Genomic DNA, 20,647 nt, shown 5'->3' on the forward strand with positions numbered 1-20,647 from the left:
TTGAATAAAGTGAACCTTTCGCAAGTCTACACTTGTAGTGTCGAACCATTCATTTTTATAATTACAAAAATAAAGATAAAAAGAAAGGGGTGTTTTGAAAACAAAAAAATGTTAAACATAAATAATTCATGAATTAGAGTTTATGTCGACACTCACAGTGACGAACAATTCATAGTTTGTTATAAAATCATATTTACGTCCTACCGTTGTATCGATTAAATGTGCAGTCATACATATTTTATAGATTAGAAATAGTAGCATGAAACGAGCTCACCAATTGATCCGTCATCCTTGACTGAGCAGCAATAATCCACATTCAGCTTAACTCGTTTGCTCGGCTATATAAAAGCACTCAGAGAAAATAGGCGCACGACCCGAGAGGGAAAACAACTGACGACTGCTCGGGCTTTCTTGACGCACTGCCAAGGAGCAATCGTCAAGGTCGAAGATCAAACAGAACTAACCGATCGCGGAACTTTTTCACTTCACTCGACCGACGCGCGACATGTTTGATCCTGCCCTCGTCACCCGCTCCCGCAGAAGCAAGCGTCAAGGTCGAAAGATCAAACAGAACTCCGAATTTTTAGTTTTGAGAACTTTCGAAAAAAAAAGTGTTTTGTCGTTTGTTATACTGCGAACATACAGCAGGGAGTTATAAAATAACAACTTGTGGCGAATCTACACAGCCAGTTGAATGAAAACATTGCGTTTGACGTTTCACATACTTTTACAGCCTGATGAAATGGTTGTAAGCATGGTTATAACATCATATAGCGTCATTATAGAATATTATATGAACGTTTTTCGATGTAGAAGAAAACGGTGTCCTTCCTTCGCCTTTGATATATACTGTGATGGCAGCAAGGATAGTGTCGAGACCTCCAGATACTGAGATCGTGAGTTCGATCCCAGGCGGTGGCAGGTACTTTACTCGTGAGTCGTGGAAACACATTACGTTCAGATTTGGATTATGGAACCTGCGAAACACTTGAATATACTATTTAATTGATAATGCAGATTAGCTGTATAAAAGTAATTAAATAGTTATGAAATAGTTTTAAAGCGCCTTCCGAAGATGTTATACAGCTACTTATCCTATAACAGGCGAAACAAAGCAATGATCGGTATGCATAATAGCTGTCAACACAGCTTTAACATAGCTGAGTAGGTTTCAGATATGTTGGTAAAAGGATCACATAGAAGTTTTCGTTCGCACGTACAGTGCATTTACTCAGCATAAAGTCGTATATATTTTTTTCAGGAGGTTTACATTTGCACTAAATGTTGGTTGGGTTCCTTATGCGATACATTACACAGGGCTATCCAGTGTAAATCGATTCGGGGCTGTGGGTCAACTTTCGTTTTGAACGTAGTTACATAGCATTACCAAATATTTCATGTTCTGCACAAGCGATTTGGGAGCTGGAAATAGTTGTTTATGCAACAAGTTGCAAAATGATGATTTTTACAGCAAGAGTCGTACATAAATGCGACGAGTGCTGCAAAAAATCGAGTTTTACAACGTGTTACATACAAAATTTTTTTTGCAATTACGAAAATTCCGTTATTAGTTGGATCATTTCTTGGGGAATGAACATATTTCAAGAAAACCCACATGGGCATTCATGCATAGTAACATGCGTACTTTCTCAATCAGGTAGGCTGTGGGATGACTGTCAAAATTTTTCATACTTCTATGGATCATTAAATTTTCAAAGAAAGTTCAGGTAAGAAGCCGTAAACAGTTTACAGCGATATTATTAGTCATTCTTTTGCTGAATTGTCTGTAAATACGTGCACAGCTAAAAATATGTTGTAAATTTAAGTTTATTTTCATGCACATATTTGGAGCATCAAAATAAACCTAAATTTCAACGACCAATCAATATTTTTCAATTGAATTCACTTTAAATTTACACGATCATGTAATATTCAACCATTTACAGTTGAAAATTGAATGTACATTCATTTAAATTTACATGATGCTGTAACAACACACGAATTTGATTTATTTTTATGGTAGACTTCAGTTTACATCACATTGAAAATTAAATATTTTTTTCTGTGTATACATGAATCGCCCCACAAAACTCCTGTATGCTTTTGTAGTGAACTTACATATTCGACTGCCTCCTCTACGTCCTATTTCAACTCAGACTCCCGCACAGTCAACTAGCTTCTGATTCTACATACGAATCTACGATTCGAATCCGACTCAATTCGATTCGTCAAACGGATGTAGAATCAGAACCTACACAGTTCGAACGAAACGTGTAAATTTCTGAGACATATAATGCACATAATTGGAGCGTGGAATATCATGGATATTTACATGATATGTTATCCCAAGTAACACCAAAAACATCTTTCTACGCAACAGGTAGAAGATAATGTTTTACAGGAGAATTATAGGTGAAATCCATAACAGCTTTTGTAATATTAAAGCTATAAAATAGTTTTCCTAAAACATATTCCACTCACACATAAAATAAAAAAGTGACGAATTGTCTTGGTAAAAATACAGTTCCATGAGCGTTAATATAGCTTTATAAGAACTTATTACCATTGATACAAAAATAGGATTCTAAGATGTGTTATTTTTTCATTGGTTTCCTACCAAATGCACCAATATGAAGAGAATTGTCGTCAGAGAATCGTTCAATTTGTCCTGAATAATTTTTCCCGTCTGTCGGTGTTTTCTTCCTAAATTCGGATACCCTGTCTCGTGATGGCAATGAAAGATCAGCTGGTAAAAGCTATACAGACGACATGAAATTGAGCTTCTTTTCGAAGTATTCTAATATGAGATAGAATTATTATCATTAGGTCGGAATAACAGGATGCTGAAATACTTTATCATCCCGCAAACAATGGTATACTACACTTGTGAAAATGTTTTCGAAGGCGTGTTTCTCCGTTAATCGCACCTTAGTCTGATACCGGACAGTTTCGTCTCGAGTTCTACAACTTACATTATTCCTAATGTGGCCGTATTACTGTTTTCCGTTCCGTTTCGTACAGTCTACTACACTCGTGTTGGAATACATTTCTGCCATTTATGAATGTCCCAAAATTGGTTCAAAATCCTTGGTAGATTATTTCATGCTCTTAAAACAAATATATTTGATGAAATAGATGCTATTATGTTGTTTGCCTTCATCATTTTTACTGCATTGTTTACAAACAAATAAGATTTTGACGTTTCATTTGGTTTCGAAAAAGAAGTTATAATTAAGTTATAAGGGTGTTATAATGACTACGTAATGATAATATGATAACGTATTCGAGAATCATTTGTGAACTTGCTCTTAATATGTTTTATTAACGTATATTGTAAGTTTTTTTCACATACCTGTTATTGAGCTGTCGTCAAGACATATATTGAACGTAATATTAAGATCTGAATGGAAGCAAGATTTATTGAGTCAGAAACAAATACACATTAGAGTACCGGTTAAAAATATGACGCAATGGTAGCTAGGAAGAAATGCCCCAAGCTTTAGATAAATGATCTGAATAAATTTTGGTTATGCGGTCTAGATGTGTATTTTTTGTAAATAAGAATCAGTATCAGAAGTAAGAATCATGACCGGTTTAATATTCAGTTATTAAATGCATTATTAGTTTGGATTTATATTTCAGACGTATCAATCATTCCAAACATTTCTCAACGACACTGTAAGCATTACGCCATATTGTTTTCTTTTTGTGATCAAAACAAATCGAACAAAAACTGCAATTTTGATGATTTTCAATTGCATTATTTCATTACATCGAAGGCGCATAAATTTTCTGAGAGTAAAATTATAAATTACTCCATATATTTCGAACCGCAATTAAAACATGACTCCAATTAATGAATATAATGCATTTCCAAATAATATTTTTAAATCTGATCATAAATCAAAATCATCGACATCATAACTTAGAAATAACTTTTCAGGTTGTCGGGTATGATCAGATTTTGTTTTAATTTTTAATATAAATGTATATATAATCTACTCTGATTTTCACGTTATTGGGCTTGATGATAAACAATTTGTTATATAAATGCTTTCTGCAAGTTCAACCACTAGCAAATAGCTACATTGCAACTGATACACCTTGCTGTGATATAAATGTGTTATGCAAGTTATATTGCTTGAAATCAGCTTGATTACAACAAATGCAAGTAGTTGTCATATGCATATATTTTGTTAGTTAGTGTTGCTTACAGAATGCCTTATTATAACTTACAGCTGGTAGATTTAGGCGTTTCTTCTATTATGTTGAGAATTCTTTTATAAATCATTCATTCCACGGTATTATTTCATCACCTATGCAAGATGTTATATAAGCCGCCATTTTTTGCGCTTTTTGAGCTATACAAGCGTACGATATTAAGTCAATTATACAAGAAAAGTACAACCGAACATGTATAATACGTGCATTTTAAACAATTATATGACAAGCAGTGTTACTTGGGATGTAAACTTCAATTATATATCATGTAATCCTGTGTTACATATAACACATTTTTACATGATTTCAGTCTTAAATTTACATGACGTCATGTTTACATCGCACAAATGAAGTTTACATGACGTGTAATCTTCATTATTTTTAACTGTGTAGTTGACTACGTCATTAGGAAATACAGAACAATTGAATGAATGACGTATGAATGCAATCCGACGTCATTTTGATTACTCCCAAAACAGTACTGAAAAGTGCTACTTTTCGATACTGATATTAGTGCTGAAATGTGTTGTCCAATCTCCTGATAAAGTAGGGCGGATTTGAAAAATAGTTATTTATGCAACAAGTTGCAACATGATGATTATTTCAACACGAATTGTACGTTTATCCAACGAGGTTCGTCGAGTAGGGGAAAGTGGGTTAGTTTGGCCATCTTAAGGAAAAGTCGATAAAAGTGCTGAATATATTATGGAATCTTCGGATTTTTGCATGATTTCCAACACTTTTTAGATCCATACATTACATCCATATGATTTCCGTTGTCACGAATGAACGACTATTTTTTTCAAAATTTGTCATTTTTCGAATCGATTTTTTATCGATGGAGTGAAATGAGCACCCTATTTTTGGTTGTGAAATTATCTCATATAATCTAAAAATTCAATGATATTTTTCACCACACTAGAGAGTTATTAGTATTTTTAAACACTCTGTGCAAAAAGATTAAATTTAAAGGAAATTCTACACGGTTAAAAATAATGAAGATTACATGTCATGTAAACTTCATTCATGCGATGTAAACATGTCGTCATGTAAATTTAAGTCTGAAATCATGTAAGAATGTGTTATATGTCATGTAATCACACAGGATCCTGCTGGATTACATGACATATAACTGAAGTTTACATGACATATGATGTAAATATCCATGATATTTCACGCTCCAACTATGTCCCTGGGCTTGGTATTATATTTTCCAGGGAGCGATGAGTTTTGATAATTGATCGCTGTTGTTAGTAGCTTTGATTAGATGTTGGGTGAATTTCAAAGCAATGGTAACCTTTTTATTACAAAATTTAGATTTTGTCTTCTGACCTAAAGATTCTGGTTAAACTACTGCATAGTACGGCTATCACTCATCAAAATTACTTTCACTTCGGGAAAATATAATTTCAAACTGGCGAGAAGATTACTAACTGAGGGTGGGTTAGGAGCACAGTCAGACCCTTGAATGTGCAATGTGGGGTAGTAATTGGGAATGCCATTAACGGTTTGTAATCTTCTACGAGGTTTTCGAAAACCAACAGGGCGCGTGCACCGGGTTGCGGATAGGAGCAAAGGGAGATTAATAGCATCTACTTAAAATAATAGAACAAAAAGCCGTTCCATGATTAGGTAATGTTTAGCGATCTTCTATGATGTTCTAGTACTATAAAATTCTTCACTCACTGGGAATTCTGGCCTTGATAATATTAATAGTGCTAAACATAAAATAATACCTAATACTCAATTAGTACAATGTAGCTTCAATGTAGTAATAAATGAAATAAAATCAATTTTCTATACTTGACAAGGTTTTGAAGACAATCAATGAGTGAAAGAACTACCTATTAGAAAAGCCACATCAGCTAAGGCTATAAATATACAAATGTTGGTCATAGGGTCATGGCGAGCATTCGGTATGTATGTCTATGACTGATTCTGATCTAATAGGGGCACTAGAAGACCACGCGGACAATTTCGAAACAAATTATTTTTATACATCGGTCTTATGATCCGAAAGGCTCAGTTATGCTGTAATGTCATTTTTTAAGCTATTCATTAGTGCTGTTTAATTGTTTATTATTCTAACTAAACTACATAATTATTCATTACTAATCACTGTTCCTATTATTCTCTCTTTCTCACCTTCTTATCTGTTGCATGATTATGATCATTACTAATATAATGCATGAGCATGCACAATAAGAATAATTTCAGAATTGTAAGCAGTCAATGGATAACTGGATAGAATAGCTTCGAAAAGGATGCTCAAAACAGATTAATTCTGGTCATGGAAGTATTAACATCTTGAGTAAGTAACACATTTCATTTTAATAATATCAAATATTTTTATATAAATCAGCACCGCCAATCACTGAACTGAATTATAATTTTATATCTGTACATGATAAAAATAGATAAAGTTTGTAAAGTTGTCACCATCGATTGAATTGTGTTCTTTATAGTAATGTTCAATCATTATCAAAAGCTCCTAAAGCGTCGCATCGTGCCATCAGCAGTTCTTAGCATCACTCTCATATTGTTATTACTTTGTTGTTTATTAAATTTAGATAAAGCGATCAGCTCATTCTTTCTTACTTGTGCAATTGTTTGAAATTTTAATAAATCAAACCAAACTTCAAAACTTAAATTAAATTGCTCTCAGCACATTTAAATTTTGCAGCATTAATCGCATTACTGTGTCAAGTCTTCTCCAATTTCCTATACCCTACCCCAACCCTTCCTATCATTTCCGATGGTGTTCAAGTGGTCCGCATAGACTATTACGGCCATTACCTAACCCTGTTCCCGGCTTTGGACTGACTTGCGCTCTCATTGCCCCACCAAACGCTGCAAAATGAATATGATATTTCACGCTCCAACTATGTGCATTATATGTCTCAGAAATTTACACGTTTCGTTCGAACTGTGCAATAGTCAAACATCATCATTCTAAAATGATGAAATTTGAAAGAGCCATCGGGACAATATCGGCAGTTTTTTCGAACTACATTTTTTTCTTTTTGTTTGAGTTTAGAACACTGAGTTACAGCATGCCTGTTGCTTCATTTTCCTGTCAGCTTTGGGGTTGCATGTTATTTTAGATGAAATTTCAAGAATTTATGCAGTTTCAAGGGGTGCTCATTTCACCCCATCGGCCAAACCGCCCCGACTACCCCTACATTAGCTGATACTGCTGACTCCTCTACAACCGCTGGACGATCCGATTACCAATCAGAATTACCAGCCTGTGTTGGATCCGATTCTCACAACGGATGAAAAACCAGAAGATATGGCATGAAGAGACTGAGATATTTAGTTGACGCCCCCAAAGCAGTACTGAAAAGTCTTTTCGGTGCTGAAAAGTAGCAATTTTCAGCGCTATTTCTTTTGATATGAAAGGAGGCCGTTATAGTGTTCATCTTCTTGATGAAAAGTTAGTTGATATGAAACGGAATTAATAATAACATTTTTTTTTTTGGCGCCACGATGATTTATTTTGGTATTTGGGGATGCACTAAAGAGGCATATTGTTGATAAATATAGTATTAAGCATTCAAAACAAACCCCTGCCTAAGTGCATCAAAAGTTCCAAGAATAGGATCCGTTCTATTAGCACAATTAAAAACCGGAAAAAATAATAATCATTCCGAGAAAACCGGAAAAAAGAAGGAATTTTAAAATTGAAGTTTGGTGGCCACCCTGCTTTTTTTTGGGGGTTTCTTTGATTCTTGTTCGGTCTATATTTGGTCTCTTTTTCAAGCTTGAGGTATCTAAAGTTCCGGCTGGTAGCCCTGGTAGGCTACAAATTTTCTTCTTCTTATTCTTATTGTTCTTATTCTTCTTGGCATTACGTCCTGCCTGGGACAGAGCCTGCTTCTCAGCTTAGTGTTCTTATGAGAACTTCCACAGTTATTAACTGAGAGTTTTCTTTGACTAAGTTGTCATTATTGCATTCGTATATCGTGTGGCAAGTGCGATGATACTCTATGCTCAGGGAAGTCAAGGAAATTGTCATTACGAAAAGATCCTGGACCGACCAAGAATCGATCCCAGACACCCTCAAACCTATTCTTCTTCTTCTTCTTTGTGGCGTTACGTCCCCACTGGGACAGAGCCTGCATCTTAGCTTAATGTTCTTATGAGCACTTCCACAGTTATTATCTGAGAGCTTACTATGCCAATGACCATTTTTGCATGCGTATATCGTGTGGCAGGTACGATGATACTTTATGCCCTGGGCAGTCGAGAAAATTTCCAGCCCGAAAAGATCCTCGATCGGTGGGATTCGAACCCACGACCCTCAGCTTGGTCTTGCTGAATAGCTGCGCGTTTACCGCTACGGCTATCTGGGCCCCAAACAAACCTATATCTCTCCGATTATGTCAATCTAGAATTACATAGCTCAATCAAATGCGGTCGTCTGCCACATGACTTGTTTGACATAATCCTAGAATCACATCCCCAATGATCCACGTCAATTCCGCGTATTTTCTGTTTGGCAGTTAGATACCCAAACAACGCTCTGTATTTCCCTTTTGATAGGCGAAATTCGAGAACTGTGAGGGGGGATCACCAATAAAGCGATAAAAATTCTCCTGCTCAGCTCTTGCATAGCGCATCCACCGGTATTGCAAAGAAAGTAGGGCGAACCCTGATTTGCGCCAACAAACCCCACATTGGCATTGTTGGCTCTCATTCGCCGTTCTGATCCGGAAGATTCCGCATCGTCGTCGTCGTCGTCGTTTTTGTCGTTGTCATTCATGGTGTGAGTCCGCAATCGCAATCGCCAACTTATAATCTCATTTCCTTTCCAGCACAAATTTTCTTCTTCCGGTGGTACGAGGACCTAACGTTTCCAACACTTTTGTTCCTTTTTTCTCCATTTCAGTGCCCCGCAACCGCCAGCTTTACCGCCCCAGCAGCAGAAACCAATCTATGCATCACAGCAAAGTAACTCCAGCACCAACAGTATTACCTATGGAAGCAACTCGGTAAGTGCGGGTCAATTTCCGGTGCTTGTCAGGTGGAGGGAAGGAACCCTGCGATGTGACCTTGACTTTGAAAGCCCATCGATTTCCGTTTTGGTTCGGTTGGCATGTTGGCATTTTTCACGGCAGGACCCAACCCAACACCAGCGGGCGATAGCGTAGCAGGAAATTCGATTTTTCCACACGTGCCAGCAGTGCACGTGACCTTGATTTTGTTGTTGCTGTTGTTTTTGTTTTAATTCCTTTATTAGTATCATTTCAAACATTACCGTAATTTCGTGCGAAATTGAACAAGGATCGAAAAGGGATCAATAAGTATAAAGTAGCACTGAACACAGTTTTGTAGCACTGGGAAGTACTGTTTTGTTGCTCGAGATAGTTTTAAAACATCCGTTAATAGAAAGAATTTGTGTACTAATGTTGATATTGTTGATTTTCGTTTCACTTCCCCCCATCTCCAGCAGCCACAGTATCAGCAGCCAATCTACGTAGCATCGAACCAGCAGAACCAGCTGATGAACCAGATGGCCTCGCAAATCCCGGCGCCACCGATGCCGAACGGGGCGATCTACGCCACGGCAACCTGCTCGCCAAACACCAGCAACAGCACGAACCCGATCTACGCCGGCCAGCAGATGATGCTTCCGCCGGGACAGCCTACCAACTATGGACAAACGAATGGCACGTCGTACAACGCACAGCCACAGTACGGTATTCCACCGGTAAGTTGGAAGAACTTGGCTTTCAGCAAGTTCTCTTGAGACTGATCCATCTTCTGACATTTCAGGTTCCACAGATGCCAATACCACAGATGCAACAGCAGCAACCCACGCCTCAGATACAGCAAGTGAACGCCCCACCGCAAGCACCGCCACCACCGATGCCACCGGCCTTTTCACTTGCCGCGCCATCTAATGTTCCACAGGTAACAGAGCCAAGATTTCTCGGTTGTATGACATTTGCAAGAAATTCGTTTGCCATAATGAATTATTCGCTAGAAAGACAATTTCCCAGAAAAAAAAGATATTACCTCATTACATCAGGCCTCCTTTTAGAGACTTGGTCTGTAAGTTTTTAAAAAGTCTCTATTTTAAATGAGAGGTCTCTAAGTCACTATTTTTGTTCCCCTTGTAGTCAGTGATCTGCAATAAGGAATTTTCACAGAGATTACTCTAAAATTGTCCACAATTCTGTTCCTGGGTGTCCTTTAACACCTGTACTCCCAACCCCCCTCAGAGAGTCGGAAGTGAAACTTTGACCAAGCATATCTTTGTCATTTTTGAAGCGATTTTCAAAAAAAAAATCGGCGATGGAGCCGGACACTATTTAAGATTGATGTTCGTTTTCGTTTTTGAAATAGATGCGTCTACCCAAAGTTACTAAGCAAAAGGCACTTTCTAGTTTTTTGAAAAACGCATTTTTTCACAAACTCAACGATAAAACAAAATTTAAAGCATGTAATTTTTTCGACATTAAATTGCTTGTTTGAGTGTAATGAACACGTTTGAGCAGAAATTAAAATGTTTGATTACACTCAAAATTTCATTCACTCAAAATATTATGGAAAACCCTTTGCATGTAACTCAAAATTCAAAGCGATGACATATAGTTTGTTCGACTTGAAATTGATTGTGAAGTCAAGTGAACATGTTTGAGTACAAGTAGACAAATTTGTACATTTTTGTGAATATTTCAAGTGTTGAAACGAATATTCTTACGGTTTTTATTGTGGTGGCTATTTGAAGCATCTTCTAGCAGATCATAATGACACTATACACTAAAACACTGTTTTTGAAGTAAAATCCGGGGTGACCCATACTGCCCCCATTGCCCCTAAAACAAATAAATATATTTAGTGCACATAGTCAACACAAAAAGTGTTGGATGCTTCCCTCACGAGATTATTTAATGCCTTTAATGTTTTGGTGCAATGTTCACATTAATTTCCTCCAAAAATGTCCACGACTGCATTTCTTCCAAAAAGTTCTCGAAAAATATTTCATGTAAAATATACATTGATTCTTCAGTGCTTCATTTGAGGTTTTAAATTAAATACCACCAGCAATTATTCTAACCATTTTGAAACAAGTTTCTTCAGGTATCCTGTTTAAGGTTTCCAAGGAATGTTTTCAGAAAATTCTGCAGGATTTTATTGATTATTTCTTTCAAGCATTGTCCTACAAATTCATCTAGGAATTATTGCAAGACTTCCATAGAAGTTAGAGAGCTTTTCAGAAATCATTGCGAGAATCAGGAATTTCAGTTCCATCAGTTACTAAAGGATTTGTTATAGCGATACTGTCAGGATCTTCCAAGGATTTCTTCAATAACGTCTTAAAAATTGTTCTTTACAACGCCCTGAAAATTATTGGGTTATTTCTGTAAGAACTTCCAAGAGGAATTTCTCAAAAAAAAAAAAAAAATCTCTTAGGATTTCATATAAAAAGTAGAAATTACAGAAGAAATCTCTAAAATTATTTCTAAAGGTATCCTTAGAGAAATTCTTGGATGAAATCTTTAAAACACTGAAGGAGAATTCTGGAAACGATCTTAAAGACTCAGTGTAGACATCTCTAGAGAAATCAATGCTTGAGTTTTTGAAAATGTCCTTAACAGAAATCTTAAACTTCATTTGAATCGAATGGGATTGCCTTGGGAAATTTGTGGAAAAGTATTGAATATCTTGAAGAAATTCATGGAAGAGTCTCTGGAGTAATTTCTGGGTTTATCCTTTAACCTTCCTTGTGCATTGGAGTCAATTTGACCAATCGGCGCGGTAAATGAGCTGTAACTTTGCAGAGAAAATAGATAGAAATCTGAAATTTTCTGACTTTTCGTAACTTCTGAAAACGAACATCGTGCTAAAATGAGCTTTCAGCGACCTCTAGGAGCGGCACTATAAAAAAATGCATTATGCATTAAGGGTAAAAATGACCCTCTTCTTTTACCCGCACTCAAAATCCCTTTTTTGAACCGATTAACCCTCTAATATCCAACCCCGCCTTTCGACGGGTACACTTTGGAATTGTGTGTATTTTTTCGTAGCTCGGAAATCAAAATGATTTTATTTTTGGCTTAAACCTTGACTCATAACACGTATAAAAGAAAAGTTTTGAACTTTTTTTATTGTATTTCTGAAAATTGTTTGAAAAATTGTGTTCTTATATAACCTACAAATGCATGGGGTTCATTTAACGTGTAATATAAAAAGTCGTACCTTTTATATTTTTCTACTATCAACGTATCACAGAAGAACAGCTTGTTGGTACCTATTAAAATAATTTCAAACCTGTTTTTTCCGTTATTTACATGGAAAATAAAAATAAGTTCCAGAAAAATATTAAGAATTTAATATTTTTAAAAGTACTGTAAAAACTTGAATTTTTATTATTGCCAAAAATCAGTAACTAGAAGAGGCTTCAAGAAAAAATGAAAAAGGATAGGGATGTTCAAAAATAAAAATTATAAAAATCAAAAACCAAAATTCAATAATTCGCGAATAAACATAAATCCTAGCCCAAAACGTATTTAGAACGGTTTTAGTTAACTTAAAATGATATTTAGATCGAAAATAAAAATTTGGGTATTAGAGGGTTAATTGTTTTTAATTCATCTAATATTATAGACCCCGATAAATAGATTTCATATCAAGGTTCAAATTACTGATAAGAAACGATTCTGGGGCATTTAGAGTTTCTGAGAAAAGGTTATATTTTTTTTTAAAGGTACTTGTAATGAATTGTTTTGTCCAGTTTTTTTACTTTTACTGTGTACCCTGTGTTAATGTTGTCTCGCTCTCTCTCACGGGTAACTTGAAAACAAAGCGCACAGTAAAAGTTAAAAGCATTAGGCTCATTTTATACAAGTCATTGAACTGGAATCTCATTATCAGTATTGTAAGCAATCACGGTAGTCGGAAGCACCATACTAGACAGCGGACTAGCATGCAACGTGTCATTAGGCGTTGCATGCTAGTCCGTTGTCTAGTATAGTGTCGAAATACTTTCCTGACAAAAAGTTCTTCGGACTGAAGCGGGAATCGAATCCGCACTCCTTGGATCGAATGCTTGGTAACACTATCCGCATGGCCACCAAGCCCACAAATGAATCCTAACTTAGCTTAGACTGACTGCATATATCAATGGTTGCTATTCCAAGATTGACTTTACCATCACATAACACTCTTATGCCGATACTTACAATGGCAAACCATTCAAAGTTGTTGAATAAAGTAAAACTTTTGCAAATCTACACTCATAAGGCCGAATCATTCAAAGTATTTCTTTAATTACAAAAACAAAAATAAAAAAAGGGGTGTCTTGAAAAAAAAAATATAAAACATAAATAATTTATGAATAAGAGTTTATGCCGACACTCGCAGTGACGAACCATTCATAGTTTGTTGCAAAAATCATATTTTCGTCTCACCTGTTTATTCCAATATGAACCAATGCTAAAATATTATTCATAGGTGCCAGAACGTCTGCCAAAAGTATCCTATGGCCTTTCCCATCCCATTAACATTCCACAATATTCTGTAACACCTATGAGAGGTCGTAGAGTTCTCTGCATCTTTCTTAAGTAGGTGTTCAATTAATCATTCCTTCCTATTCCTCAGCATTCGCAAGGACGTGGCCAGAACAGCTCTCAACTGTTGGAAGATGCGTCAATCTTGTCTAAGATTTAAGGGTTAATCCCAAATCTGTGACTTTGGCAACGGACGGGGAGGAGGCAACCCTCATACAACGGTTGAGGAGTGTACCACCTACGAATTTGTGCGAATTGCTTAATGCTAATGCTATAATCATATTGACGTCTCACCGCTGTGCGATTAAATGTGCAGCCAAATAAATTTTACAGATTTGAAATTAAAGCATGAAACGATCTCACCGATTGATCCTTCATTCTTGACTGAGCAACCACAATCCACTTTATGCTTCACTTAACGCAACAATCCGTTTTCATCATTTTTCAAAGCGCACTGCCCGGCAAACGCGAAAACCGAGAAAAAAGCAAAACCGGCGACACAACGAAAAAAAACTCATGCTTCCTCGGGCTCTTAAAACGCTCTCTACCAAGCCCTAGATTTTTGCGCGACTATTCCATAGTTTTCTCAGAAAATCCTTTACTAATTAATTGTTGTATCCATTTTTAAGTGTATTTTCTCCAGATCTCATTCACAATTTCCCCCATGAATTGCTTTTAAAATTGCTGCATGAAGTTCCTCCTGGAAAATTCATCCAGGGATAACTTCTCTAGTTTATTCAAGTACTTCTTGAGTCTCCATGAATATTCAAAATTTAGCACATATATATTTTAGAGAATCCGTCCCATGTTTTTTTTTGGAGAATTATCCAAGACTTTTTCAACAGTTCAGGAGTTTTCAGAGATCCTTGCAGATTGCTTTCGAAAAATTGTAATGAAGTTTGCTGAACAATGTTGATCGACCAATTCAATGATTTCATGATGCGAGTGATGTGTTACAAATGGACGTGATATTACAATTCATTATTCGTTGTAGCTGTGCAATGCTGCACTTTTCTTGGTGAAATAATCTGAAGTTGGTTCTGAGGAAAAGCACTAATTTCCGACCTACAAGAATTTTGAGCCAATTTTCGGACTTTCATACAAAGTAGGCCAAATTCATATGAATGGGTCGAAAATTGGAGGTTTTCCCTTACAATGTTCCATGCTATTAGTAATACTAATATAATCAGAATACCTAAATGACAAGTTTCGACAAAACGCGGTAGCTTTAATTTTCTCATAAGTTTGTTGATCAATAGATTTTATAACAGGGTTCAAATTAACAACAATAAACGAAACGATCACTTCTGGGACATGGTTTTCTGGTAAATAAATCATTCTAGGAAATGTTTTTATGTTTGCAAAAATCATTCTGGCCAAAGTTTTTATGTCATATAATCGATCCTCCTAGTTTCAAACTGTAGCCTTTATTCGCAATTTTTTAGCCGCCGGCCCCACCTTTACCACCGGCCAGCGGCGGAGGAGGAGGAGGTGCCGCCCCTCCACCTCCGCCGCCGCCGCCCGGCTCCAATCTGCTCGGAGGCAAGGGAACCGACGCCGGAATCAACTCGCTGGCCCTGCAGCTGGCCACCGCCAAACTGAAGCGAAGTCAACCACCCAAGTCGGCCCCGGCGCCACCCGTTTCGACCACCGTCACGGAAAACAGCGGCAGCAGCACCTCTAGTGGAGGTAGTGGTAATTATGGAACTATAGGTAGACTATCACTCACAGCTACTAACATTTGTGTGTTGTTGTTTCTTTCGTTTCATTACCCCGCGTGTGGTTAATCCTACTTACTACTAAAAAAAATCACCACCAATTCGAGCGACTAACCACCTCCACTTTCCATAAGTATCGGCATCAATCAAAGGCTTACCAAAATTTGAGTGATAGATTTACTGCGAAACATTCTAGATTGTTTCGATGATTGGTGGAATGGCTAATGTTCATGTCCTCATTGGGAATGGTTCACCGGCAATCATGCTTGACCAGTTCACCACATTTAACCATTTAAACATTTGCCATAAACATGCACTATTAGTAACTGGAATCTAGTTGCTATCGCAGAACATGCGCAAGGTTGATATCAAACGCATTTAGTTGAATTTAGACAGGTTTACAATAAATCCAAGTAACATAAGTTTTATTTGTCATGATCTCATATTTAACTTAAAACTAAAAAAAAATCCTTTATAACTCGTACTTAAACAAGTTTATACTGGAACGGCATTTGAGATTCAATGCAATTAGGATTTTTCATGACGTTTTTTACTTATTTGCTTATTGATCAAAACTATGGAGGAAATCGGGTTTATTCTTCAAGTGAAGTGGGATGAGAAATGCAACATTTCTCGAGATAATGGACGTGATTAGGACAAATTTGTGCTTTGTCATCCTTCGGTCCATCCGTTTTTCAATTATTATATTTTTTGAGGATTTGCAATACGTTCCTTTATAGTATAAAGTGTTGCAATTTTGATTCCATACTTTGGCGAGTACCTTAGTGTTGATCCAACTATGTTGTAATATTGATTCCACCATATAGACTGGATACACGATATGTTACTTCTCTCAGGTACTGAGTACGTCTACTGCAGCCCTGAGGGCTGAACGATCAATCGCGGTAAAATAAACATTTTTTTATGAAACTTAATCCTAATTGGCTCAACAAGACCAAGTGTTTATATTAGAAGGTGAATTCTACTGATACAAATGAGCATACACTAATCCAGAGCACAATGAAGATCGAGATATAACGAAACAGAAATCAGTTACTCAATGAATACTTCAATGATGGTTTCCCAACGGTCTCCTACTCCGTAACTGATTGTTTGAGAGCGTCGTGTCCCATTGGAAGCCACGCACTATACAAATCTCGTCCAGCAAGTCGTTAACGAGCAGTGTGTTAGACTTGTCAATACCTAATAAATAAGGCGCTTTCGCCTAGGCATTGCATAAATAATGCAATAGAAAGTGTTGTGTTTGGATTGCATTCAATTCTTCGCAAAGAAGTACGTTTTGCGAAAGAGGACCACGTAGTTGAGATGAAATCGAATACATGTTGCCTTCTAGGAACCCATATTCCTCGTGAGGTAGTTGGTAAAGCACCTGTCTAGCGAATTGTAAGTTCGACTCTCACCGAAAAGACGTGAAGCTTTCTCGCAAATTTAACTTCAAACTAAGATCAATTTGTTTATTTAATCCAACTGCAGATTATTTGTATTGTCTAGATTTTCGGTACCACCAGCTTGTTGCAAACGTCACGAAAAAAAACTTACACTAGATCGATACAAAAACAACTATGATCTGGATCAAAATCAACTTGTTACTTACAAAATTTTCTTATTGGCATATCCTATGTTGATCAAGTGTAAGCTTTGCCGACGATAACTTTGAGGTGGATAGCTCGATCCCTGTTTTATTTTCGTTCGTCAAGTTCATATGAAACCTTCTCATAATCACTCATATTCAGGGGTTCCCAAACTTTTTGTAATCACGGCGCCCTTTGACATTTTTTATCAGAAGCGCGGCGCACTATTATCATTTTATACAAAAATATGAATATTTTCGACAAAGTTTCTGCCAGACTTTTCATGCTAGAAGAAAATCTACTTTTGCAAAAAGTACGTTCTTTGATAATTCAATAAAATTATTGATATGAAAAACAATTGCACATTTTTTTTACAAAAATAGGAATCTGCAAAAAATATTAAATTATATTTTGAACTATCACAGTTTCTGGTGTTTCTGGATCCTGTAGTGAACTTTAAATTCTTGCTAAATTTGCGCCGCTTGTATTGTAAAAGCATAAAAATAGAAAAAAACGACAAATTTTGATCGAAACAGGATTTAAAAAAAGTCGTCAAAGGATTCCTTTCAATTCGAGGCTATAAAAATGTCTTTACATTTGCGAAAGATTTTAATATTTTTGCATCAGAATAAGAAATAAGAAAAGTTAAATTGTTTCTCCCAGTGTTGTGAAACCCCCTTCTCGATATAACTAAGCGACTTTAATTTTGATAAGAAGAATAAAAATTATGGCATTTTCCAGGTTAGTTTACTTTTTGACATATGATCGCAGAAATGAGCCAGCCTAGGGCTGCAATTCTCTTAAACAATTAATAACATAAGTTCTTCCGTTTCTATGAAAATGTGTAGTATAACACAGGTAAACAGAGGAAGAGCAAGCAAGCAAGATGAAAAAATCATAGTGGAGCTTTTAACAACACAATGTAACTCCATCCAGCCTGAAGATCTGTTTGTTACTGAGATCCCTACCAGCAAGGTTGTGACTATAGCGTAATAACAATTTGATATCATTTATAGAGGATGTTGTTTCAGAACTTCATCAATATATAAACTCTGAGAAAGTTCTAACTAATCCTACAGAAAACTCTATTACAGTAGACGTTCGGTCGGTGCAAACGGTTTAACTGCAATGCTTTTTAACTGCAAGTCCGGTAACTGCAACAATTCTCCAGTTATCGCACCACCAAACGTCAAAATGGTGCGCCATGTTAGCTCCTGTTAGCCCAAACGAACAGTTCATTTTACGTCAGTTGATGGGTTGTTGACGTTTGTCAGTCGTTGCAGTTATCGAATTTCGTTCGTTAAGTGAAACGTAAACATGTTGCAGTTACCGAACGTCTACTGTATATACCTTTACAATGTTTGTCAACATAAATTTGGAACATGGAATTTGAAAAACTTTGAACATAGATATTATTTTTTTTTTTGAACTGGTGAGCGATATCTCAAAGCTATCTTAATGTTTTCACTCCCAAAAAGTTGCATTCAACTTCTGTGGCGAGCAGCTTAATTGTCTTCTTTGTTCAATTTTCGTATTCAACTTTCGTCTGATGCTTTCGATCAATGTAATACAATTATAACATAAGTTGAGAAGGTTTGCCAGGCCTTACTTTTAATCGGCCCACGGCGCCCCTGAAAAAGATTTAAGGCGCCCCAGGGCGCCGCGGCGCACAGTTTGGGAAGCACTGCACATATTCACTTCATTTCTCTCGTCGCCATATTAATCGCATGTTTATTAATGCACTGTCTTGTATTTCAATCAAAATATATATTTGCTACCCATTGCAACCGCAACTGCAGTCGTTTTTTCAATTCTTCTTGTCGTTCGTTTGTTCGTATTTCGATATATGAATTCCCTAGAAAAGAAATTGATCTTCCATGTACTCATATCTTTCAAAATTGCCCAATGGAATCTGATGAACAACCAGATTTGCACAGAAGTAAGTTTCCGGTACTTGGTCGATTTATCCGAAGAAACCTAAAGCGGAACCGTTTCATTTTTTTTACCATAAGTCTTCTATATAACTTCCGGTTTATAATCAAACGAGCAATAATATTATAGCAGTAATTTCTCCGTCTAGGACGCTCTTCATTTGAATATTTTGTTCAATCTCGATGATTTTCATACAAGCTCAAGTAATGTTATAAGTTTTAATCATCATGATCTTATGTCAAAGCTAAGGTGAAGATGCAACGAAGCCACATTTCAAATTTCCAAGAACACAAATCTGGAGTACTACGCAACAGTTCATTCTGAAAATTTGAAGCGAGTGATCAATCGATCAAACTTTCAGCTTAAATGGCTGTTTGGTTGTCTAGATCTGTGCTCTTTAAAATTTGAGGTGTGGCTTCGTTGCATCTTCACAATAGACTAAAAAATCCTCCATAAAACCGTAGTAAAACAAAAGCTATTATTACACTACACACGTAACTTACTAGATTCAATAAATCAAACCTTTCCATTGCGTTTACCTAAAATTATTACCTAAAATTAATACCTAAAACTATGGAGAACAAGTGAAGTGAGATGTAAGTCAATTGGAGACTAACCTGATTCGAATTTTGTTACCTCGCTCTATAAGACCGATATATGTCACCTCATTCCATGTTTAGTATAGTATAATATAGTACGTTTTACGAAAATGTCTTTTCAATAGGCCACCTTTTTTTCTTCCTAAATTTATTCACATGATTGATATTTTTTAAAAGAACTGCTCATACCGTTATAGATCACCTTTTAACAAATATACTACCCCAATCAATATTGATTGCTGAATTATAATTTATTCAACTGAAAAATGTTTGAAAGTGATTTATTCTACTGTCATTGAACAAAAATGTTCGTTGTGAAAACACTCAGTATTGTAGTATAACCTAAATGAAGAAATATTCATGATGTTATCAGGCTTATTTTGCAAGTTGAGTGATGTGAGACGAGTCAAATAAAGTGACAAAAGTTGATTCACTCTCATTTGATTGACATTAGTTGTCTCACGTCAGTCGAGGTAAAAGCGAATTGTCTCGAATTACCCTATTCACAGAAAAAAACGCATATCTCTAGATCCTGATTATCTATACAGGTGCTGTCTTCTGCAAACTTGCTCAGCAGGTCAAGAGCATGCGAATGCTGTTTAGATTGGAGTTCTGCCCCTAAATGGTGCTAGTAAGGAGCATATTAAATGGTCGGGGTTCTGCCAAACCGCACCAAGCGCCATTTTTTTCAAAAAAATAGTTATTTGCACCAGAGGATTCAGATTATCATAATCTTTCCACATTACAAATATCGAATAATTTGAACCGTCCCTCGTTGTGTTAATTCAAAATTTTTCTCTGGCAGGATATGTAAAACTGAAATGATATCCAACCAGAGCGCACCTAAGCTTGTTCTTGGAGGTATTTAAGTATTCTGATTTAAAACGGCATATTTTCAAATTCTTCCTAAATCATTGCAAACTGGCCATTCCGGAAAACAAACAGGACCAACGCCAACGGATTTTAGCATGGAATGTAAGCGAACGGCTATGTAAAATAGACTATTGTTTCGGTGGTGCTGATGTATTTTCATTGAAATTTTATTCAGCCACACCGCACCGAGTACC

At 36.3% G+C, this 20,647-nt stretch overlaps 1 protein-coding gene across 10 annotated transcripts in view; it reads left to right on the forward strand.

Moving 5' to 3' along the window:
- LOC5573842 (protein enabled) overlaps positions 1–20,647 on the forward strand; it is a 136,047-nt gene that overhangs the window by 101,216 nt on the left and 14,184 nt on the right. For 5 of the 10 annotated variants that reach the window (XM_021848442.1, XM_021848440.1, XM_021848441.1 and 2 more), the window contains 5 exons: positions 9,113–9,215; positions 9,674–9,934; positions 10,000–10,137; positions 15,185–15,452; positions 18,977–18,988. In XM_021848442.1, the coding sequence (XP_021704134.1) occupies positions 9,113–9,215; positions 9,674–9,934; positions 10,000–10,137; positions 15,185–15,452; positions 18,977–18,988 (782 nt within the window). The remainder of the gene's footprint in view (positions 1–9,112; positions 9,216–9,673; positions 9,935–9,999; positions 10,138–15,184; positions 15,453–18,976; positions 18,989–20,647) is intronic. The other 5 variants (XM_021848446.1, XM_021848447.1, XM_021848448.1 and 2 more) reach the window with 5 other exon arrangements.

This window comes from Aedes aegypti, chromosome 3 (genome assembly GCF_002204515.2).
Source record: "Aedes aegypti strain LVP_AGWG chromosome 3, AaegL5.0 Primary Assembly, whole genome shotgun sequence".
Lineage (NCBI taxonomy): Eukaryota > Metazoa > Arthropoda > Insecta > Diptera > Culicidae > Aedes > Aedes aegypti.